The 25,762-nt window shown below is 38.0% G+C and overlaps 2 protein-coding genes and 1 long non-coding RNA gene across 7 annotated transcripts in view; 1 reads left to right on the top strand and 2 right to left on the bottom strand.

Annotated features, from left to right (window-relative positions):
* The window catches only part of spdl1 (spindle apparatus coiled-coil protein 1), an 81,611-nt gene extending 79,035 nt beyond the window's left edge, over positions 1-2,576 (bottom strand). For 4 of the 5 annotated variants that reach the window (XM_036568910.1, XM_036568912.1, XM_036568909.1 and 1 more), the window contains exon 1: positions 2,466-2,576. In XM_036568910.1, the coding sequence (XP_036424803.1) occupies positions 2,466-2,495 (30 nt within the window). In that variant the 5' untranslated portion in view covers positions 2,496-2,576. The remainder of the gene's footprint in view (positions 1-2,465) is intronic. The other variant, XM_036568913.1, reaches the window with a different exon arrangement.
* A 3,665-nt stretch (positions 2,577-6,241) lies between these two features.
* LOC118807095 lies at positions 6,242-24,290 on the bottom strand. Its single transcript, XR_005007166.1, has 3 exons — positions 24,026-24,290; positions 7,082-7,129; positions 6,242-6,527 (listed from the first exon to the last, which is right to left on the bottom strand). It is a non-coding gene; the product is annotated as an uncharacterized LOC118807095 (long non-coding RNA).
* LOC118807094 (heterogeneous nuclear ribonucleoprotein A0-like) lies at positions 15,046-16,051 on the top strand. Its single transcript, XM_036568908.1, has one exon. It carries the CDS (start codon positions 15,126-15,128, stop codon positions 16,047-16,049), a length of 924 nt encoding a protein of 307 aa, XP_036424801.1. The 5' UTR covers positions 15,046-15,125; the 3' UTR covers positions 16,050-16,051.
* Positions 24,291-25,762: the final 1,472 nt, after the last annotated feature.

Genomic DNA, 25,762 nt, shown 5'->3' with positions numbered 1-25,762 from the left:
ATTACCCCGAATAATTTATCTAGGTCTCCAAATATTGTTGGCAATAGGCCCTTTTCACATTTCCGCATTTTTTCTGCTGGAAGTAGTCGTTGCAGGGTAATGCTGCTTCCGCTAAAGCAACAATGATGCTGAGTAGAGCGTTTACAGCTTACTCAAGTGTTCAAGTTTGAAGCAAAAACAACATTATCTCAGTTTCAGTGGTTTGTCAGCTGACAATGAGCAGAGAAAAAATTGTAATTAACGAAGTGCAATTAATAAAGGAATAAACTTTTCATACAGAGAAAAAGAACCTCTGTGTCAGCATTTCACCGCTGCTAGCGTTAACGTGCAGTTTGTGCTTTAAAGTTGCTGCTACAGCCGCTTTCAGAGAAAGTTTTCATCTGAGAAAGTGTCTCCTCAGAGGGGAGTAGATGTTCGTTCGACATCCCGTTCTGCTAGCATGTCTGTGATAACTGTGAAGGAATTTTTTCATGAAGCATTTATGCTCTGAGGTGTTTATATGCTCACTCTACTCAACAACACTACAAGTAATCCAATCCACATATACCCCCAAGCGTAAAGTACCACTTAGTGTAGACGATACCAGCAGTAAGCAGTGCTTGTGTTTTTAATTAATTTAATATTATGGTGGACTCAGGAAAATGTACTTCACATGTACGTCTTAAAGAAGGGGTAAGAAGTCGGCATGCTTGGAGACATGTAAGCTGGACGCCAGTCCCACCACCCTTTTTTAAAGTTCAAAGCATGAACTTTGTTTCCTCTGCAGACCAATTTCTGCTCACACCCACGTTAAAAAATTTAACTATGACATAAACGCACATGCGCAGAACATACTTAAACTTTCCTATTGGGAATGTAATCAGAGAACTTGTAGAGAGGAACATTACCACTCTGTAACGTCTTCTGGGTTTCTCAAACACTAGAAGGAGCTCCTGAGCAAGTCCAAAATGAATGAGTGAAAAAGAACACAGTCATTTCCTGAACACTGTACAGCATAATACACTTTATTTCTGCTGTTATATTTTAAGAGCTTTTAAACTCGACTTATAGTTTAAAACGGCACCTCTCGAATTCAGAATTCATGAATTCAGACCATCAGCCAACTGTGTTTGCACACTGTGGAATTAGACCTCCACATTTAACCCATCTGTGCAGTGAAACACCCACATACATGCACACTAGTGAACACACACACTAGGGGCAGTGAGCACACTTGCCCGGAGCGGTGGGCAGCCCTATCCACAGCACCCGGGGAGCAAATGGGGGTTGGGTGCCTTGCTCAAGGGCACTTCAGTCATGGACTGTCAGCCGAGCAGATCGAACCGGCAACCTTCCGGTTCGATCTGCTCGGCTGACAGTCCATGACTGACTGGTTCCCTAACCTCCAGCCCACGACTGCCCCCTCATGTACGTTCATGACGTCTATGAGTGTGAACAGCCACAGAGCTGCTCCTCTCACTAACCAATCAGCACTCCAATGTCCTACAGCCCAAACCCCGTTTGCTGTAGAAAAATGGAAAGATATAGGTTAATTTTTTTCTGCTTTTTTAGTCAAAAAAAATACACCCTTCGACTTTCTAAAATTGAAAGAAAGTTCTGGGCAAGTGATTAGAAACTATTCTAACTTCTCATTTTTAGCCGTTGAGCTCCATTTACTCCCATTCATTGAGGACTCACTTGCGGGCGCCCTCTGGCGTTTTGCAGTCCTGCTTTTGATATAACGGGGGAAATAGGAAGTGGCCAGGCTCCACATAAACAGACTCTGACGTAATCAGATACAGGCGTTTACATGGTTATTCTTCTATTTAACAGATTATTTAACGTTACAGGATTATCCACCTCGTTCATTCGATTAGAAACTGTAATCCTAATGGCCTTGATCGGACTAGTCTATTTCGATTGAAGTGTGTACATGGAGGTATTGTATTCCGATTGAGTTATTAGTCAGATTATTAACGGATTACTAGGATGTATGTAAACGTGGCTATTGTTGTGTGTTCTCCAACCATTCTGAATACATCATCGAATTCAAATCTTGGCAAAGATGAAGTGAGACACATTTTTTCAGCTGAAGTGAAAGAACTGTAACTGTGGCAAAACAACTTTACTTTCGCAAAACGCCCAAACTGACAGATTACAGTTAATTTAGCCCGCATAGACCAGTTAATACAGCACTGGGGATAATCTGCGACAACAGGTTAAATCCTACACTAAAAAACACTGAAAACATTTTCAGTCATCTCAACAGGCAATGTTTACAAAGCTAAGTTAGGCAGCTAGCTAACCTAGCTAACTAGCAGCCGTTGCCAGCTCATTTTTGAAATCCATCACCTTTTCCTAACGTTTACCGTTACCGAACGTGAGAAAACAATAACAAACACGCTCTTTCAAAAAATTATATTTTATCAGTTGGCGTCAAACTGTAACATGCATTTGTGAGGTAAAACGAATAGTTTATTTTCTACCTTTATCCACAGACTACGAGCTGCATGCATAGAGCCCAATCAGTTTGAATTCTTGTTCTTCGTCTGCTGTGGGTTATGGCGAATCACAGACTAGATGTGCACACTGCCACCTACCGTGCTATTATGCACTCAGTGGCCTGGACGACAGGGGGTGAAAAGTGAAGCCAAAACGTCTGACGTCCTCTGATGACTGGCTGCAGTACATTTTTTTACATTCTCTTTTAATAAGCATAAGAATCAACAAAAAGGCACATAACACACGGTGACAAAGAGCAGAGGCACTTAGCAGCACAAAGTAAAACATACAGATATATAGATATATAGATGAGGCCATCATTTCTGTTTGAAAATGATCTTTATTGAGAGCAAGGGAAAACAATGTCACTTGAAAATCAACTGAAAATTGAGGTAGGTCACTCTTAGTCCTACTCTTTCTTCTGATGGTTACCAAACACAAATGCACTCTAACTAACCCTGAGCTGGACACAAAATAACACAATAAACACATACACACACTGTAACCAAAGAGCAACAACATAACATTAAATAACAAAAGCAGGAGGGACAGGGCCAAGGCTACAGCACATACAATCTCAAAAGTCCCTCTCTGTCTGAACAGAGCATTTTATCAACTATAGTATTTTTTTTATCTTAATGCTCAATCCATATACATCAATGTTCATTCAATATATATCAATCTCCGTTCAATATGTATCAATGTTCATTCTATATATATGAAAGTTCATTGTATATATATCAACATTCATTCAATACATCTCAGTGGAACAAAGACTGATATATATATATATATATACATATACATATACATATATATATATGTGTGTATATATATATATGTGTGTATATAAATATATATATATATATATATATATATATATATATATATATATATATATATATATATATATATGGAATATGGAATGGAACTTGAGAATATGGAACGAAACTGAATATATGGAATGAACCTTGAGAATATGGAATAAAATCTGACGTCATCAAGGCACTGGCGCCGTCTTGTGCTTTGGATGTGCGAGATTCCGTACGGATGCCGGCAGCGCGTCGCTATGACTGAGTCAGCACGAAATCTAGTGGTGGTAATCCTGAATAGTGAGAGGATAATTAACACCCTGGCGAACGGATGTACGGGCCAAAATAATACCAGTAACCATATTTAATGCTGTTTTACTAATGAACTTTATTCTCCGCTTCACTGTGGAAGAATACAGTGAACCCCAATACTATACTCCATCCCTACAACCGCTCTTTACTCATTTCTGCACTCTAGGCTGCTTGTGGGCTGCTCCTGTGAGGTGAATGGCATGTTTCTTTCTAGTATTACTTCGGCTCGTACATCCGTTCGCCCGTGTTAATTATTGCCTCACTATTTAAGATTACTGCTACTAGATTTCATGCTGACGCACTGCCTACAACCGTATGAAATAATGTCACACATTGAAAAAACAACATGGCGCAAGTGCTTCGATGACGTCATATTTTATTCCATATTCACAAGTTTCATTCCATATATTCAGATTTTTCATTCATTTTATATATATATATATATATATATATATATATATATATATATATATATATATAAATAATTTCCTAAACGGCATGCCATATATATATCCGATTTCAAAAGGATTTGTTTCACTTGTAAATCATTACGGAACAATGCAGTAAATTGTAAATGGTTTAAGTGAGCATAAAGTTTATTATGTAATTTTACAAGTGCTCAATATGACCTCCTCCAGCTGTATGGACAACATCAACGCGATAGTCAAATTCATCCCATACTTGATTGAGCATGTCGGGTGTCACTGAACTCACAGCTCTTTCAATGCGATTTCGGAGATCATCCAGTATTGCGAAACCAACAACTCTGTGCTGTCGTAGATTCACTGTTGCCGAAAATCACATTGCACAGTTATGACAGATTCATTCTTACTGAAGTGGAGAATGCAAAACGCTTTCTGCTCAGGGGTCGCCATCTCCTCTCAGACTGACGGGAGCCATCTTCCAGTGACAGTCAGAAACTCTATGAGCAGTGTTCTGTGATCCGACAAATCAACATTATTTTTGAAAATCATGGACACTGGGCTGAAGACCACTCAGCTTGTTATCAGTGCACAGTTCAAATGCCAGTGTTCATGGTAGAATAGGGGTGCATTAGTGCACATGGCATGGATGAGGTGCACATCTGTGAAGGCACCATTAATGCTGAACGATATATACATGTTTTGGCAACATATGCTGCCATCCAGATGATGTATTTTTCAGAGAAGTCCTTGATTATTTCAGCAAGACAATGTCAGACCACATTCTGCATGTAGTACAACAGCATGGCTCTGTATTAAAAGAGGCCGAGTGTTAAACTAACCTGCCTGCAATCCAGACCTGTCATCCACTGATAACATTTGGCACATTATAAAATGAAAAATACGACAAAGGAGACCCCAAACTGTTGAGCTGCTAAAATTCTATGTTAAACAAAAATGGGAAAACATTTCACTTTCAAAACTACAGCAATTGGTCTCCTCAGTTCCCAAATGCTTACAGAGTTTGTTAAAAGAAGAGGTGATGAAACACAGTGGTAAACACAGTGGTAAACACAGTGGCGTTGTTGGCATCAAATTCAAAATGGGTATATATTTTTCAAAAAAACAATAACATTTCTCAGTTTCAACATTTGATTTGTTTTCTTTGTACTATTTTCAATGAAATATAGGGTTTAAATGATTTGCACATCATTGAATTTTGTTTTTATTAACATTTTATTACATTGCATATTGCATTTCTGAATATAATATTTTCCTAAAATGATGATAACACTAATAAACAGATCCATCCTAGTATCTTCCATTATCATCCCAAGCATTACAACATTTATTGAAAAGGTGTTCAGTACTGGGATCTTAACCTTCAACCAGCAATACAAGTCATTCCAAAATAATCCTGAGTGAGTGCATAAGTAAAAAAGGGGGTCTGTAGTCTTAATGTCATTCTTACAAAAACACAAGTGCTCTGTTCAAAACCAAACCTAAGTCTCAAAAACTCACTTGAGGGGGAGACGTTACTGATCACCTTATAGTGAACTTCTTTAGCTTTGGAGGCCACAAGGAATGTGAAATGACATGAAAGTAATTTAGAAACTGATTTTTTAGGATAGGATCGTAACAAAATGTTACTGGAAGTTTGTAGTTGATATAATTAAGAGCAAAAACCAGCTTTTATTAGTTTATTAGGGAGATTATAATCCAAAAAATTGTAACCACTTACAAGTGGTGGTAAAGAAACAGATACAGATAAATATTTATTTACATTGCACACCAACTCAGGTAAGGATAAAAGGATTGCTTTTATAATCAAGTTAAATTGCTTTCGAGAACAAATAAAACCATACTTTTCACAAAAATTCTTATAATCTAGCATGTTACCCCCTTTATCTAATAAGTGAGCTGCAGACCAGATCTCTTTATCCACCCATTCCATCCATCCATCCATCCATCATCTAAGCCGCTTATCCTTCCGGGTCGCGGTGGGGTGCTGGAGCCTATCCCAGCTGTCATCGGGCGGAAGGCAGGATACACCCTGGACAGGTCGCCAGCCCATCGCAGGGCAGACAAACAGACATATACATCCACACACACACTCACACCTAGGGGCAATTTAGCATGTCCAATTGGCCTGACTGCATGTTTTTGGACTGTGGGAGGAAACCGGAGTACCCGGAGGAAACCCACGCAGACACGGGGAGAACATGCAAACTCCACACAGAGACGACCCTGGTCGCCCGGCCGGGAATCGAACCCAGGCCCTTCTTGCTGTGAGGCGACAGCGCTACCCACTGCTCCACCGTGCCGCCCTCCACCCATTCCTTAAAAAAATTATTTCTGTCTATAAAAGACACACCTATTATTCCATGTTGGTATAACATGGAATAAAATTATGTTTATACAACATTTTCCAGTACATTAACACTTGCTTGTGAAAAGAGAAAAATCACTCTGTAGTAGAAATTGAACTCCACCAATTCTCCTGAAAACAGATTGAGGCACACAGTAAAAGCATTTTAAGCCAGTATATCTTTAAAGAACCATTAATACAGTCAAAATTGAGTCCTTCTCTTTATAATCCTTAAAGAGTAATGCTTTCCTAATGGTATGTGATTTATTCCTGCAAATAAAGTTAAAATCAATTGATTAATAGCTTTAGAAGCCTTTTTCAGAAAGGCTAATGAATAAGCAGTGTAGATACATCTAATACAGCTAAGCTTTCCATTTGGGTTAAATAGATTTGATTAAGAATAGACATGTCTTTTTGTAACTACACATTTAATTTTACTTTACAGTCTTTAATTCTATTCCAAATATTTAATTTAACAATGTTGTCCTAATTATGAGTAATTTCAAATATTTGACTGCACCTTTAATTGGGATACCATATGCTGTTGTTAAAGTGCAATCCTTGATTGGCAATAATTCACATATTTTGAGATTCAGGTGTAATCCTGCTGCTTTAGGGAAAAAAGACCAAAAAAGACTCTTATTATGGCAAACATTCAAAGGAAATAAATCTAAACTTCTACATACCTTCGGTCCAGGGCGATTCAAGTGAGGTACGATCCAGGTTGCAGGTACCTGTAAAAGAGAGAACACAATATTAAATAATGCTAGCTTAATAGTACTATTTATATGTTAAATGTATACATGTATACATGATGAGAAATGGCCACAGTGTGTATGTATGTAATATATATGCATATTGTTTGTTTTCTTGTCACCCCTGGATCGGAGCAGTGATATGACCCATATCCAATGTGGGAGGGGCTACCAATTTAAGAGGGAAATGGGACAATGCAGGAGTTAATTCCTTTGTGATTTGGGAAGATCTCTGTGGCCTCCCAGCCTCAGAGCTATTTCAGCAGAATTGCACTTGTTAAATTCACTAGTGTAAATATTTTTGTGTGCGTAGTTGCAATAAACTTCAGAACACTAGGAAATAGAGACCTGATGTCCAAGTGTGGTGAATTAGGAGCCTCCGGGCCACTCACCCACCACAGCACCATCTATAGTGGCCACCACACTTCACACCACACATCACAAATGGTGGCAGTGGTAACAGCTGAGGACATCGACCACAAGGGGTAGCAAAGACAATAACTCAAGGTGACAGTGACCACAGCAGGTGGGCACAGTGTCCACAAGCTACAACTATCTCAACAAAAACAACTACAGGAGAACAAGATGGCTCCTAAAAAAGTTCCAGCAGCTCAAGGCACACACCAAAAGGAGTCACGAGATGATGATGAGGATTACCCAAACCAGCCTTTTTTTCAAATTCAAATGCAGATTTGAAAGTATTAATTCAGTGAGAACTTACAGTTGCGTTTCCCATATGAGTGTGCATTATTAAAAAGATAATTCAAATGCAAAATGTGTACTTGCATTTGAACTCCTGGGTGTAATAGCTGGAAAAAGTTAACATGGAAAAGTAAAGTCTTTCTGACATTTCATGTTCATTTTCTTAATGGTGTAACCCTAACATACTACAAACAGAATAATTGTCATCCATTTGCAGTTGCATTTCCTCATTGTCGCACTCCAGCCCTGCCAAAATGACAATGCGGAAATGCAATTGCAAATAGGCAATTGATATGCTGTTTTTAATATGTCAGAGTTATATCATGATGACAATAAAAATTAAATGTCAAAAAAACGTGCTTTTTCTTAATATTTTTTCTAGCCATCATACTCAGAAATGCAAATGCAAATATATGTTTTGATTTAAATTTGAAGTACATCACACAGCTGTAAATACATCATTTAATTACCATGTTCAAATTTGGATTTGAAAAAAAGTCTGGAAAATGCTGCCATAGACCTGTGTCATCCTGTATAGAAAACTATATTTTGGAAATTTAAGTATTTTAGGTGAACTTAGCTGTTGAATGAAGCTATGCTACCTTTCAGGTTTGCAGACGCTAGCACTAATTAGCCTAAAAGTGTCCTCTAAAGGGCTAACTAGGTGAGCTTTGCAGCTGTTTAAATCAATGTTTCTTAACCCTGCTCCTGATGACCTACAGTTCTGCACAGTTTCTGCTGTTCCTTTACTTAAAACACCAGATCCAGCTCATCAGTTGATTATCAGTACCTTCATGAGTTGTGTCAGGTGTTTTCAGCAAAAAGTTGGTGAACCTGCTGGGGGCTGTGGGAAATAAAGTAGCACTGGCATAAACACAGTAAAGAGTGAAAAATACCACTGATTACTGCCAGCTACAAGTTACTCCTGCCATGAGTTGATGTCATGGTTGGCCTTTACATTTTGTGGGTTATAAAGGTTGTTTTGTAAGCCTGTTCTTGTTTCTAACCACAGAATCCTTCCATATCAGTCACTGAAAGCGGCTTTCTATTTCAGCACACCAGTTTACGGAATGCTGCTGTTCCAAATCAGTTTTCGTATTAATACAGTAAACTAACATTAGATATATTTAAGCAGTGTAGTTACATTACCAGTATGGCTAGCCAAGTTAGCTCGAAACCACACTGCTATGTTGGTTATTGCCAGCATCTGTAAACTCAAAAGGTTGTACAGCTTTGTTCAATGAGGATTTTTGTGTTCTTCAGTGCCGAAAATAAGTTATATCATTTGACACAGGAACCTAAACATGTGTTACATTAATAATGTAAAAGGAATATGACACATTGCTAATCATGTCAGATATGCCAGTACAACACTGCACCCAAGGCAGCACTAAGCGCAATGTGTTCTGCCAAGTTAGGGCGGTTCACACCAAGAGGCTACAGAAGATCTATCTCTTCAAATCTGTTGACCAGTAGAGAGTACAGGTGAACACCCTCTTTCAAGACTTTTTTGAAAATGTGCCAAAATTCAAAAGCAACAGAAAGATTTCAAAAGCAAAAACATATCAGCAAAATCAGCAAAAAAAAAAGTGGCGAAATGAGTGAAAATAAGTAGGGATCTTTTTGGGGTTTTTTTGCAACACTTGCAACACATATAGGACATTTTGCTACCTAATATTTTGCTTGTGGATTTTATTATTTTGTTTGAAACTTTTGGCACAAAAATAACTCCATAGGTGTCTGAGGCCAATATGTGCAGGAGGGCGGGAAAAATAATATTAAACAATATCATATTTTCCTGCTCCAATTGCCAACCTTGTCTTGAAATGCTGGAATTTCACCATCGAATCCAAAAGCATGTGCCACCCACCTGTTTGACTCGGTAATATATCACATTAAGGAAGTAACATAGGCTCTGATTTTCATTTCATGTTTGCCTTAAATACCCATGTGGATAACTGGAATAAACCCAGAGTGTGGATCCAAAGCTCACCAAGGTAAAGTCACCAGCAAGCGAACTGGGAAGAAACACGTGCCCCTTAATCATCATGTGTGCACCTTGATAAGGAAGCTTATAGACTTACAGTCTGCTATATATGCTAGTTCTGATGATTGAGCCTGGCTATATTTTTAGATGCACACAAAATTGCAGTGCAGAGGACTATGATGCAGTCTGTTTGATAAACCTTCACTGTGAACAGCACTTTTGTTCTATCCGTTGGACGTTTTTTGTGCCTTCATAGTACACTTTGCATAGTGAAAAACCTTTATTTAGAAGCTGAATTCTTGTGAAGGTTTTCTTTTTGCCTTTATGGTACACCATGTGTGTTAAAGAACTCTTATTTCATCATTTGATTAAGAATTCTTGGTGTCTGATTTTCTGTAGAAGACCATTTAAGTTTTCCTTTAAAGACAATAAATATTTAATTGGAGTCTGGGTTTGTTTGGTTTCATTACTATTTTGGAATACAAATCAACAGTTAAATACTGTATAGTATACTATGGAATTATTACAGTACGCTGTATTTTGTAACAGTGTATATAAACAATGTTTTGCTGTAAAAGCAATTAACAGTTAACTGCTGTAAATGTAAAAAATGCAGTAATGTGTATATTTGGATTACAGTAATGTGCTGTAATTGTAATTACAGTATCTGTACTGTAAAAAAAAACAGCACAATACTGGTGAAATTGCTGCCAGTTAATTACTGTAATTTTACAAAATGTTTTACGGTGTGGGGCACCAAGTCAAGTATGTAACGACATATTCTAATCCTTAAAGCAAACTGTTCTTCATTCACAATACATTCAATAATATTAGAGCCTGCCACTCCACAGCCACTTCACCACCACTGCTTCGTCACTTCACCGCCACTCCACCGCCACTCCACCATCACTTTTATCAGTGACTGCCCACTTCACCGCCACTGCTCCGTCACTTTTATGCAGCCTGTGTTCTAACAATTTGTTCTCCATCCAGCGGTCTGAGCATGCACATATCATTACTACCACATAGTAACTTGTGTTTTTCATGTTGATTCAGGCTTACTATAAGTCTATCAAACAGCCCATATGGAAAAATATGTGGACATAACTTAATACATTTCAAATACATTGCAATCCATGCCAAATTACATTCCAAACACAAAAAAGCATTTCAAAATATATTGCCATACTGATAATATTAGTAAATATATTTTAAAATGCATTTGTACTAAAATGTATGGGGAAATATTACACATAGAAATGTACTATAGAAAAATACATGTATGTTAATTTATTTCTAAAGTACATTTGAAAATGTATGAAAACTGCCAAAATACTTTGTCTAATGCACTTTACTGTTTGGAAACCTTTTGAAATTTTTTGTATTTTTTGAAATTTTGGAATTTGTACTCCAGTATCTTAATTGTAAATGTTATTAAATGGACCTTTAACATGACATAAACAAGTGTTGTAGGTATTGATATACTGTGAAAATGTAGTTTGATTTGATATCTTGTCTGTTTGACATACAATGTCTTACTGCATCATAATGCAAAGTACAATGCAAGAAGTCAGTAACTTTCATTCAGTTCATGTATATTTAGTCACATCTTCAACCTTTATTGAAATTACATACAATTGAAAAATATAATAACAAATACAAATAAATGCATTTGAAATATATATTTAAGAAATATATTTTGGCCATTTTCACATATTGCAAAAATATATTTGAGAAATACATTTAAAATAAATATAATTTCTCCATATGGGAGACTAATCTTAATATTGCTATAATTCCATTATAGGCTGATGTAGGCTATCAAAATATCCTAATTATTATTTTAATGTTGGTAACATTTTCTGAAAAGAGGGTTTAGGCTATCAAACTATTATAGCTGTAGTTGTAATGTTGGTAGCATTTTCGGACACAGTGATTTAAGCTATTGAAACGTCTTACTTAGTTTTAAGTAAGATATTACCTATAAATTTGCGCTATAGTAGGATGGTTTGACACTCACCCGGTTTCCCTTGTAGCCCCACCTCCAAACCCATAGTTCAATGCAGTGCCCCTCTCAGTGTGCCCATCCCAGAATGCCCCTCCCATTTTTGATTGAGCCGGAGGTGGAGTTAACTGAAATGTGGGGTGTAGTTTCTCTCCAAATAAAGAACACTTGAATTATATCGTTTATTCTATCTATTAGTATTTTTTTTTACTTTTTTAACTTTTTTTTCAGAACTAACTCAAATTCAACATTTCTTTACAATGTCTTTTTACAGGTATGGTGTATTTTTTCATGTTTTTAAATCTCTCACTTCTCAGCCTTATGAGAATGGGGCTTCTGACTTTGGTACCCCAACACCAAACTGAAAATGAAACAATGAAAAAGGGAAAAAAAAAAATTAGGTATCCTCCAATCAACTGAACAACCATCACAGGATGACGTAGATTTATATTGCCACATTACAAAATATTCTCTGTACAAAACCAAAATAACATGGTTAACATAACTACACAGCATTTTAGTGAGGCTAGATAAATTCATCTGTGACTTCACTTAGACATTTTTTTCCTAATTACTTCGTAAAAAAGTTACAAGTTAAGTTAAATAGCCTGCAATGTACGATGCAACTTATTAAGGAATGTAGTGGTTTCCAGTAATTCCTTATCTCCTAAAATCGCCAAACACTAAGCGCCACAAACCTACAGCCCATGGCAAATCCCTTTGGATAGTCGTGGCTCGTGTGACTTCTCACCGAACCTGTGCAGATGGTGTGACAGCTACCACGAAATATGCCCCAGATGAAGTGGCTAATAAATGTTTCAGGTGCAGAACCGGCCGCTAATAACACTGCCGGCACAGTGAAGGTGCAGTGTCGGTCGCTAATAAAAGTGACAGTGAAGTGATGGGGCAGTGACAGTGAAGTGCCGGTGCAGTGAAGGTCACTAATAAAAGTGGCAGTGAAGTGGCTGCGCTGTGGCAGTCAATAAGAAAAGTGACGGTGAAGTGGCGGCGCAGTGGCAGTCGATAAGAAAAGTGACTGAAGTGGAGGCGCAGTGGCGGTCGATAAGAAAAGTGACGGTGAAGTGGCGGCGCAGTGGTGGCGCAGTGGCAGTGCAACGGCGATCGCTAATAAAAATGACGAAATGCCTGCACAGTGGCGGTTGATAAGAAAAATGAGGAAGTGGCGGCGTGGTGGCGGTCGCTAATAAAAGTGACGGTGAAGTGGCAGCGCAGTGGCGGTAGCTAATAAAAATGACAGTGAAGTGGCTGCGCAGTGGCGATTGCTAATAAAAGTGACGGTGATGTGGCTGTGCCGTGATGGTCACTAAAAAAAGTGATGGTGAAGTGGCAGCGCAGTGACGGTAGCTAATAAAAGTGACAGTGAAGTGGCTGTGCAGTGAAGGTTGCGTATAAAGGTGATGGTGGAGTGGCAGTGCAGTGGTGGTCGCTAATAAAAGAGACAGTGAGGTGACGAAGTGGCTGTGCGGTGACGGTCGCTAATAACAGCTGCGCTGTGGCAGTAGCTAATAAAAATGACAGTGAGGTGACGTTGAAGTGGCTGCGCTGTGGCAGTAGCTAATAAAAGTGATGGTGAGGTGACAGTGAAGTGGCTGCGCAGTGACGATCACTAATAAAAGTGACGGTGAAGTGGCTGCACAGTGGCGGTCAGAAATGAAAGTGGCGGTGAAGTGACAGTGAACTGGCGGCACAGTGGCTGTGCAGTGGCGGTCGCTAATAAAAGTGGGGGTTAAGTGGCAGTGAAGTGGCTGTTTCCTGCTGTCACAAGAGCAGCCACTTCCACCCAGCATGCAAAGATCCAACTCCTACAGCGGGCAACTGCAAGTAAACAAACAAGACGTGTATAGACGTGAAACTTATGACGTATGATGGAAATGTCCCCAGTGCAATGCCTGCTAGGATTCCTTTTCGGTTAAAATGCTGCCTAAAAAAACAGCTGCCTTTGAAAGCAGTGACTATTTAGGCAGCTGCCTCCAGAATGGAACAAAATACACATGTGGATTAGACAGCAGCATTGCTGGTGCCCAAATTTTTCTCTGACCATTTGTCTGGTGCCCAAATTTTTCTATGACCATTATTTTGTCTTGACCTTCAGATGGCCACAGCTCCATCTAATCATATGAAAGCCATAGCCACAAAGACAGGACAGAGTTGTCTTTTCTTCAACAATTCAGTAGAGGCTGTTTAAAACATACTTTTTATTACTGGATAAGCATATTTTTTGTTAAACTTCTATAAATGTTCATTTTAACATTTTAAACACTTAACAAAATTAAATAAATATTATGTGACATTATGAGACTGAATTTAGCTTAGGTGGTTTTTCATTTTCTCACATTATTCTTCCACAACCTACATATGTTAGCTGTGTTATGGTAATGTCCTCCAAAAAACAAATTAACTAACTAACTAATCAAACAAAACAAAAACTACTAATGGGGTACTGCATATTCTTCACATCAATAACACTTTGTGTCTGTTTTATCTCAAAGATATTGCAATGCATTTTCACAATACTAGACTGCATAGCAATGAAAAAAGTGGTCTTCAGAATGAATTTTAGTGAACTGGGATGTGTAATCAGATAGGTAAGTTAACATAAAATTGTCAGTAAGCTGGTTTTAGAGCAAAGAAACAGCTTTAGGAACCAAAGTCGTAATCTGCCTGCATAAGGAAGTGCCAAACAAATGTTGCCACTGCAGCACTTGGTACCAATCTGCAGGGGTAATAAAACATCTTGCCGTCTGTAATTCAATCAACAGAAAAGAACTGAATCTATGCTAATACATCTAAAAAAATAAATACATATGAATGCTTTTCAAAATGCTAGAAACTCATTTTTTTAATTTATTTATTAAGTGTACTTTAGTGTTTGGAATATATTTTTGAATTTAACAATTCATTTGAAATGTATCTCACGCATAAAAAACAGGTGTATAAATTTTCCTTATGGTCTATTTTTTTTTTCTCAGAAAGCCTAAACGTATTTAAATCTAATATATAACAAAGAACCCGAACTGAGACTATATAGCATTTATACGCTGTGGTCTCTTCATACGGTTAAGAATTGTGCAACCAATTTCAGTTCAAAATGCGTTATTACTCGAATCACATCTCTCCACTTTTCCGATGGAGGAGTGTTTTTCTGAACGTACGTACGTCTCTGACGTCATTACGGCTACAGTTTAAAGGACGCTACTCTTCTTTTCTTCGAAGGGCAGACTTCTGAAGCATTGAGGAAGACGTTATACACGTTCAGAACAATGGACCAACTTCGCAAACTTTTTGTTGGTGGATTGAATGTCCAAACCACAAACGAAGGACTTCGTGCTCATTTTGAACAGTACGGGAAGTTAACCGACTGCGTTGTTGTTCAAAACGACCAACTTCAGCGGTCTCGTTGTTTCGGCTTTGTTACATATTCAAGCGAGGAAGAAGCGGACGCAGCAATGGCCGCTAGGCCACATGTTGTAGATGGAAAAAACGTGGAGCTGAAAAGAGCGGTGGCTCGTGAAGATGCAGGCAAACCTGAGGCTCTTGCCAAAGTAAAGAAAATATTTGTTGGGGGCCTCAAAGACGACATCGAAGAAGAAGACCTACATGATTTTTTTGCTCAGTTTGGTGTAATCGAGAAAGCCGAAGTCATTACTGATAAGGATACCGGCAAGAAGCGTGGCTTTGGCTTTGTGCACTTTGAGGACAATGACTCTGCAGACAAAGCAGTTGTGCTCAAGTTTCACACAGTAAAAGGGCACAAAGTAGAGGTGAAGAAGGCACTCACAAGACAAGAGATACAGGCTGCCGGTGGAGCTCGTGGCGGAAGGGGAAGAGGAGGTAGAGGAATGGGGAGAAATCAAAATGGCTTCGCTGGTGGAAGAGGTGGTTACAACAGCTATGGGGGTGGCTACGGTGGAGGATATGGCGGCAGCGAAGGTGGCTATGGCGGAGGTTATGGAGGTGGCTATGGAGGAGGTTATGGAGGTAGCTATGGAGGAGGATACGCCGACCAGATGGGGGGCTACGGTGGCGGCAATGGCTACAGTGATTTTGGCAGTGGATACGGTCAGCAGTCGTCTGGTTACGGGCCCATGAAAGGCGGGAACACTTATGGTGGTCGGAGCGGTGCCCCTTACCCTCGTGGTGGTGCAGCTGGCTATGGTCGGGGTGGTTACGGAGGCGCATATTAAAAGAGAGAGAAAATCACTGATTGAAGGACTCTGCAGGCTGTCCTTATATTTCGTCATATTGGGCAGAAAGCATCTTTCATCTGGTCTCTGCTAAACACCATTAAGAAATGGCGGACACTGTGAAACCTTACCTAAAAGACCTCAATTCTTAACAGGTAGGAAGGCTGCTTCCAAGAAACCTGACTTGTTTGACCAGTTTTTGTTGTAGGACAAGTTTTAGTCTCCTTCAAAACAGTTTGTTCTGAGCTGAATTATGCATGTACAATTTCATCCTAACCATTTAATTTTGTTTTATTAGTTTAAATTCGGACATTTCTTTCAAGCCTTGTTCACATGTCCAGTCAATTTTAGGTTTTAGATTTGAGTTGGGAATAGGCTAAACCAAGTTCTGCTGAAACTGCCAACTTGCAATATAGATAACAATGTATTGCAAGTCTGTTTAGTTATGTTTAATTCACTTTTACGTTCAGTCGGTCGTTTCTGTAAAACTCCCTATAGTTAATACCGATGTGGCAAAGCCAACTATTTCATTGTTTGTAAATTAACCTAGCAATGTAGTTTACACCACCTTTTTTTTAAAAATATACGCAGGATTGTCATTTGTATTGTATACCTTTCTGCAGAACACGTTGTGAAACACTGAAATGCAACTGTATGTTAATTTTTTTTTTTTAAATAAAGTTTAACAGCTTAAGCTTACATCTTTTTAGATGTTATGGCTGAGGGGAATGTACAGTTCTGTTCATACTACTGAAGTTCTGTACACTGCATTGTTCCATTAGTTCTTTAGGTAATTTTTGCATATTTGGGTGATGTGGGGATACTGAATACTCATGTCTTGTTAACTGACTACTAAGGGTTTCTATTTACTTTTGATTCCTATATTTAGGTGTTTCAGTTATTCCGCTACTTAAAAATAGATGTAGAAGTTTGTTTATACAGGCGACCTGTTGAATACCTGGGTTCGATTGTGATTTGACTGAAATATCCCATTAGGATATCCTGCGGTCTAGGTATGTAATCAACCTGCCTTCACTACGTGTTGGTCAAGTGTTATTATATTGTTGTATATTGATATTTGTTTGCTCTCAATATCAGTGGACCTAAACCCAAATGGTGCATTGTGTTCACGTTCAGGGAATATGTCGCACACCTAATAGGGAAATTTGGCATTAATTGTTTAATAATTTTGCACTGTGCTTGGTTAACATTTCTGTGGTGTCAGTAATCCATGTGTGGGTTTTTTCCCTTTTTTCTTCTTTACCCTTCTCCTCCTCCTCCTCCTCCTCCTCCTTCCTATCCCTTCCTAGGTTTTCACTGAGTCACATCAGCCATGACTATGGATGGACAAGCCCCAAGGACTTGGAAATATTCTGACATTTCCTACTGAAGCTGTTATACAGGACTTCAGCAGTGTACCTGTATTTAATAGAAAAGTCTGTAGTTTTATTGTTGCAAGTGTTCCCCAAAAGGTTTTAGCTCCATTTTTGCGCTGGAAATTACGCTTTTGTATTTTAATGACGGCACCTTTTTTACATGAGAAAATTAAATCAATTTCTTAATACAAAAGTACCTTTAGTTGTTGGTTCTGTTTCTGTATAATGAAACTTTTTATATACATTTTTGATGAGGTGTAAGCCTGCAGAAAGAATTTTACATGTTCTATATTTGTCATTACATAGCTGTTCTCAATTATTACACCGACTACAGAGCTTCCTTGGTACTGAACTGACTGCTTTAAACGAGTAGTTCTAATTTTTGCCCAGCTAATTCTTATTTTTCACATTTGGTAGTGTTTCACAGTGAAATGACATTTGGCTAGAAATGATAGTAGCAGAATGCTTTTAAGAAGCGTTTGTCTTGGTAGCTTTTTAGCTTTTCCCTGATATTTCAGTGTGTTTTGAGCACAGAGCAACAGGTGCTTTTACATTTTGAGCGGAAGTGGAATTGCAAGCTATGCCTTCTTCTGAATCAATGATTGGAATATTGATTTTCAGCTCTTAACCGTGTAGCAGCCTTACTTAACGAATTCTAGTAACGTAATATTAACCTATGACTGCTATAGTGTGTCTGCTGTAAAATACTTTAAGCTATGGATAATCTTTACTAGTATATTTTTATATACTTGTCAATAAGCTGTAGTGACTTCCGATCTATATGCTTGTCCTGTAGGAGTCCTGCAGCAAAAATACAGGAATTTCTATAACCACCGGAAACCATAAGACTGAAACCTAACGGTTTTGCTTTCTAATGGGAATTGGCTTAATAGTTTCCAACAGAAACTGCTACGTTCCTTTAGACCACCTTTAGATCCTATTAGGAAACCATTAAAAGCATTTGCAATCAGGCATTGGTCATCTGTAAAGGATCTCAATGGTTTGACATTATATCAATACATCGAAAAAGCCAAACGAACCACCAGGAACCAACAACACCACTTAATGGTTTCTGTGGGGGTTTTCAGCAGGGTTAACACAAACACATGAAAGAGTGAATGTCTTTGTGATCATATGGGAAGTGTCTTTTTAAAAAAATGTAATGACCCTTAAATGGCGTGTGCTCTCGTGTAATTAGCTGATAACAGAAATGCATTTAGGAAAACTCCACTGATGAGGAAAATTGTCGTTCAGTAACGATTTCTGGGTTTGTCTTAACATTGAAGGGCGCTCCTGTTTTAAGCTTTTGCTGGCTTTGGTGCAGACGATCTGAAGTCTGTATCTCTTGTTTTTATAACCTCCCCCCCGTAAATGGCTAGACATATATTTGTTAGCGTGTGAATGCCAGTAATACGGGGGCATTGTTAGACAATGCCATCCATACCATATAAACTAATATTACGTTCAGTCAAAAAAGTTCGGGATAAACTTTCTCGAGCTGGATCTTATGACGGAGCACATGGTACCGATGCGTCGAAACTCCTTTCACTTTTGTAAAGCACACCGTTTCGCAAGAAGCCTGTGATTGTCCATTACCGCACGACTGGTGAGGCTGGAAACATCGAAATTCACTGGGCTTTGACTGTCGCGATTTTTTGAAGTCTTATTTCACGAACTGTAAGACAAGTGAAGCCACTGGTTATGCATTTTTAACACGACCTTTATTTAAGCATTCACACCCATCAAATAAATTAGAAGAAAACATGCATACATATGAATACGATGTATTTTATCAACAAGGTCGAAATGAACGTATTAAGTGTACTCATTTACATATCAAACTGATACTATGAAATAAATAAAACAATGTAGGTGCTTCGTCCACAGTCTCGAGATAATGGCTGCTATAATTTCTAAACATCACCACCAGATGCCACTGTGTTCTCTTTTCAAACTCTAAAGCTTTTAATCTTTTAGTGGCACAATCGGGTAAAAACGGGTTTAATCCAATGACTGTTTTTACGCTGTTTTTAAATTGTCATTACAGTGATATACGCCATAATATAAATACAGAGGTTTGTGGCGAAAATTGGACAATTTGGCTTTCTATGCAGCAGAGCTATTGTCAGAGGCGTTAAATTCAAATGACGAACTCATTATATCCTCGTGCGAACTGGTTATTCATTTTTGTCCTCTGTGGGGGGACATAAGTCTCCAAAGGATATTTCAAAAGCCATATAAGCTACAGTGCTAAAACCTGGTGTTCCATGTAGAGGACATCCTAGCCTTTCCTGTTTGTTGGGGTGTGTCAGGAGTTCTACCTTTTCAAAATGGCACATTACTGTGATATTACTGTATCTATTTTTTTTTTCTTTTTGGTCCTCATTTTTTGTACCGCCAGTATTTTAAGTATTACTCTTACTGCTACCTGGACAACTGTAATAACTGTATGCAAGCATTTAAGTTCGGGATCTGAGCTTTATTTAATTTCCTAATTTATTAGAAAATCTCCTTTTACGTACTTGTACATTTTAAAATTAAAACATTAAAAATAAATTAATTCTCTTCATTCATCTCTTCAAGATTCATCACTATAGTTACCATGGAACAGTTTGCTACTAAATGACACCCTAAGTACTGGATTTAGAGCAGTACGTTAATGATCAGGGGCCGTATTACAGAAAAGTCTTTTTATCTAAACTTAAGATCTGACAGGTCAAGATTTTTACACAAATTCGTATTACAGAGGCAATCTTAATTTAGGAATCTTACAGCATCATTTCTTATCTCAAGTTAGGAAATCTTAACTCACTCGATTTAAGTCGCCAATCAACTGTCGTGTCTGTTACCTAGCAACCGACCATACGCGCACAGCTGAAACATAAACAGTTAGCCAGAGTTAGCCAGACAGCTAACGTTAGCCACCGTTACTAAAAAAGTTCAACTAAAACTAAAGCATGGGGGTTAAGAATATTGTGACAGCGCTCCTCGCTGTTTACTCAGAGCGTCGCCGCTGTCCAGTTTCAATTTTTATTTCCCAAACGCTTTAGCCAAGCGCGCTACGTTATTCCTCCTAATAAACAAACACACGTTCACCACCATCACTGTAATGTTGTACCTCACGAGTTTTTATCAAACATTAACACATGAAGGTAATAAGAGGGGAAGGTGGAGATCGTGTCTGCAGTGTCTGGGGCTTTTAAACGCTGTTAAAAAAACTCACAAAGCACCGTTTTCGGTGTAGAAAAATGTAGCTAACGTCATTAAGTTACTTGTAGTGAACTGCCTATCACTGCATAAAACAATAGAAACAGACGATTAAAATAGAAGTTAACACAGCTCAGGGGTAGTCTTACAGTTAAGAAAATATTTAGGATATTTTGGCAACTTGGGATGTTTCTGTAATACCGTTTTCTTATCTGAAATTATATTATAGACTTACGAACTGTTGTTCTGTAATGGCTTCTGTCCTAATTTCAGTCTTAACTGAAGTGGCCATGACAATTTTCTGTAATATGGCCCCAAGACTTCAAAGACTGATGACAAGGTTTGCTGATGTTGCAGCAGGGTTGGTCTGCAGTATATGAAACAAGAAAAATTACACCAACATAATTACTATCCAATGCCCTGTTGTCCACTATAAAGGACAATACATAACAAATAAATAAAAAGTGTTTTTAAGAAAACAATTGACTTATTTTAACTACTTTGTAGTTCTACAATTACAGGCTGTAGTCCATCTGTTTCTATGCATACTTTGTTAGTCCCTTTTTACCCTGTTCTTCAGTGGTCAGGACCCCCATGGACGCTGCCCACAGGACGCTGTTGGCTGGATATTTTTGGTTGGTGGACTATTCTTAGCTCAGCAGTAGCACTGAAGTGTTTAAAAACATATATATATACACACATATATAAAACATAACGTTATCACAATGCTGAAATCAAGTTGAAATCTTGTCTCCAAAGCAACAGAGTCAGATGTATATGACCATCATTTCAACATTGCTATAACATTGAACAGTGAATTTGTTTTTAATATTGGTAAATCAACTCCATTTTCACATTCATATAATATTAAATGTGGACTTATTTTTAATATTTGTATATTAACCCCATTTCAACACTGGTATAACATTGAGTTGTGAACTTGTTTTCGGTGTTAGTGCATTTGCAAAGTGAAAACCAAGTACACTTATACATTGTAAGTGATTTAGGCCAATATATATACCCCACTATCAAAAATATATATGGAAATAAATTATAAAACCATAAGTAAGTATATATAGAAATCATATGTATATATTGTATAACATAATTATATAACATGCTGTAAAATTTTAATTTATTTAAATTATTAAATTATTAACTGTTTAAATTGGGTGCATGCACTCTAGCCTTAACTTCACTGTAATCTGTCCAGCAGACAAGAGTGGCATTCTCAAGTATTCAGGTAATATTAAGTGAATAAAGTGTTTTGTCATTTTCATTATACATTTGAATTTCCTTGTGTGTTGAAGTTACAGTTTGCTTTAAGTTTCTGGCTATGCTGGCTAGCCACACTGTAAATTTGGCTGTAACAATGGGTCCTGTTATGCTGTTTGCTGGAAAGTCAAGGATTACCCATTGTTTATACACAGAAACAACAGAAATCTATCGAGTGTAATCGGTAGCTTCTACACTCACTGAGCACTTTATTAGGAACACCCCCTTGTATCTACACTCTTTGTCCATTATATAAGCTTCACCTACATATAAGTGCATTTTAGAGTTATACAATTACAGACTGTGGTCTATCTGTTTCTCTGCATAGTTTGTTAGCATCTTGTTACCCTCTTCTTCAATAGTCAGGACCACCAAAGTATTATTTGGGCAGTGGATCATTCTCAGCACAGTCATCAGTGACAGTGATGTCACTGATGACTGGTGGTGTGTTAGTGTGTGTTGTGCTAATACGAGTGGATCAGACACAGCAGTGCTTTCATCTCTGACCTTATATCTACAAAGTGGACCAGCAAGGAATGTCCAGTAGAGTGAACAGCAGTGGTGTCTCTGCCACAGAAAGCCTGGTGGGGCACAATAAACTGTAGGGGCAGCAGATGACTCGCCAATAAAACTACACACAAACCTGATCCAAACACAAACATGCTCCACCAATGAAATCACAAATTTACAAATTAATGTAACTTGGTGCAGGAGTCAATGGAGGTGGAGACAGGAATGAGTGACATGATAACGACATTAGATCTCACAAAAACACATTGCTTTCCGGCCATTAGGAATAACATGCCTTGTAATAATGCAAAATGACTCACTAGTGACGTTCACCGCTCGAAAAGAAAAGATGCCTGACAATCTTTCATCTGGGCAAACTTGTCAAAAACTTTTTTGTCAAAGTCCACCAATCCATGAATGAATTCAAGTGATAGCAAAGCAAGGGCAGGCAAGCAAAAGCAGGAGAGACAGTTAGACATGTTTTCTCATGAACCCCTGGTGGATTGAAGGAGCAGTTCTTGTCTATTCCAGAGTGAATGATGTTAAAATCCTCTGGCTGGTGTGGTCCCAAACGTTTAATCTCTAATTTCTGCTCTAATGGCAGGGTACCAAGTTTAACTTTTATTACATTTTCGACTTGACCCGAATTATATTATTATATTTTATTATATTGCCTTGCTATTATGAGTCAATAAGGTAGTAACTTTAAGTTGTCAGTGACTTTCGCTACGTTTACACCGCAGGTAAAAGTGGCCCAAATCTGATTTTCTCACCAAATCCGATTTTTTTTTTGTTTGGCTGTTCACACTATCTTTTAAATGTGACCTGTATGCGGCATCAGTCTGAACAGATCACGCTCCTAAACCGACCCGCATGCGCAAAAGAACAGTGCTTCACGTGGCGGCTCGACCAGAGGTAAACAGTCATGACGGTCAGTGAACGCCTGTCGCTCCCGGAGCTTTCAGTTTCGTCTCCGCCAGCATCGCATGAGCGAGTATAACGTTCCAGTGGTTGACAGTTGGACTCATCACCCAGAATGTGTTCGCCGAAAAAAGGGCGCGTTATTCGGCCACGGCCGCTTTTTGGTTCGTGTCCTCGGATTCTTTAAACTGTTCTCTGACGCTGCAGCCTCGGTCTCCTCCGGCCGCGTTCGGCCGTTTCGTTCTAAACCTCTTCGATCACGGAGCGGTTTGATGAGTCTCTTCTAATGTTTTGGTACAGAAACATCAGCCTAAATGTTTATGAGTCACAGCAGCGCGAATTTATGACGAATGTCGAGTTGTACTGACGCAAAAGTCGCATGAATTCCGATCCGGATGTTCAGACTGAGTCGCATTGCCGCAGATCGGATACGTATCGGATTTCAGCACCACATATCAGCGTCTCAAATCGTAATTGAAAATGTCAGATTCAATGCGTTTTTTGCTGTTCACACTGCCACACAGATGACACATCTGTGTCACATTTGAGGAAAAAGATCGAATTTGGGCCACTTTTACCTGCTGTGTAAACGTAGCCTTTGTCAGCTGACAGCTAAGAGTATGTGAGCTGAACTTCAATTCGTGATTCGTGATCGTGATTTTTAAACCTTATTTCACTGCTCCTTACCTTTTGTAAGCAGAAGAAGTGAGGTCGTCCTCATTCTACTACATCCAGGCATGTAGAATTAGCGCTCGGTGAGAAGTAAGGTAGTAATGCGCATAAGCTAATGTTTTGAAGAGGTTTTACTATACTAGGTTAATAAAATGGCAGTTAAACATGTATCGTTCATTTGGTGAGTATGATTTGAACATACACAGCTCGAAACGGTCGCGTTTGGCTTAACGGTCATACGGAACCAAAAGCCAACGAGGCGGAGTCAAGCCGGACAGCTCCGCCCATGACGTGTTTTGATTGGTCTGATCTTTTCTTCTCTGAAACTCTCACTAATCATTTTTGTCTTGTTTAAGTAATTTATGGCACAAAATAAGTACAAAAAAGTCACTGATTAGATTGGTACAATGTTGTGTCAATAGTTATGATCTTAAATAAAGGCTTTTTTTTTACTTGTTTAGAGAAGTAGCCTCATGTTACATTGTTTTATTTCAGGGATTTTGAGATGGTGTTATTTGAGTATCTTTGTAATACTGAATTTAGGGGATTCAGTTGTTTTTTTTCTTAGGATTCTCAAAAGCAGCCTTTTTAACAAACGTAGTGTATTCACATGTGCTCTGAAGTTGATGAAAGCAATATTCCTTTTTTTGTTGCTTATTTCAAGAATTCTTACAAAGTAAAATTTGCTTAGCTTGTTGCCAGATTGTTTTAAATATATGCTTAATATGTGCTTTTACATTGTAATGAATTTCTAACTGTTTTGTGAACAGCTTTTTTCACTGCAGGTATGTTGTGTTTGTTGAATTTCTGCACATAGTGTAAAGTGTACATTTAAAACTTAAAACACAGTAGTCACATTTGTCTTAATTTGTGCCACTCATTTTGAGTAAAATTATCAGTGTTCGTTTATGTAGCTTCAGTGTGCCAAGACGTCAGAATCATAATTATTTTTATTTGCCATATATATTAGCACGCATAAGGAATTTATCTGGGTTTTTGATCAGAAAACACCATATGCAGAAATTAGAAGCATTTTGATTTGTAGTTGATTTTTGGTTATTACTACTACTAATACTACTACTACTACTACTACTAATAATAATAATAATTATTATTATTATTCTACTTTTTATGGATGAGCTAAAAGTCATTGGTTTAATAAAGAGTTTGTATAATATTACAATATCATCACTATAATTATTTAATAGAACATTTATTAGAATTAAGTCTATTCTTGGTTCTTGCAAGAAGAAAAATGGACTTGAATATACATTACATTTGTATAGTAAAAATCAGATTATGACTAGAATAGGTTTGACTAATTGTAATTTCACCCCCCACCCCCGCACTCGAGTCTGTGTACACCATCACATCACTCTGTCATGTTCTAATGCAAGACAAGTGGTCATCACTCTTGGAAGTGACATTTATATGAAATATTTAAATTGTCAGATGTCACTACAAAATCAGACAACAATCAGACTTCTGTGTACATGTGTTTCTGCCAATATGGAAATTAATTAAAATAATAAATAAATAATTAGTGTATGCAAAGGAATTAATGTCAGACTATAAGTATTTGGATTTGCATTGATTAAGATTTTTAAATTTATTTTATTGCTCGTACACAACATACACCTTTAAGTTTAATAAACAGCCGCCATGTTATTCTAAAACAAAGTAAGAAGAAAACAGTAAAATGACAGTACCTGTTTAGCTAAAATTAGTTAGCCAGTCAGCTATTAGATGGTT

Source organism: Colossoma macropomum, unplaced genomic scaffold, assembly GCF_904425465.1.
Source record: "Colossoma macropomum unplaced genomic scaffold, Colossoma_macropomum, whole genome shotgun sequence".
Classification (NCBI taxonomy): domain Eukaryota; kingdom Metazoa; phylum Chordata; class Actinopteri; order Characiformes; family Serrasalmidae; genus Colossoma; species Colossoma macropomum.
Note: the sequence above shows the minus strand (reverse complement) of the source record. Positions and strands in the feature narration are given on the sequence as shown.

Excerpts from the sequence above, each read along its gene's own strand:
- LOC118807094 (XM_036568908.1), top strand. The coding sequence starts at position 15,126 with ATGGACCAACTTCGCAAACTTTTTGTTGGTGGATTGAATGTCCAAACC.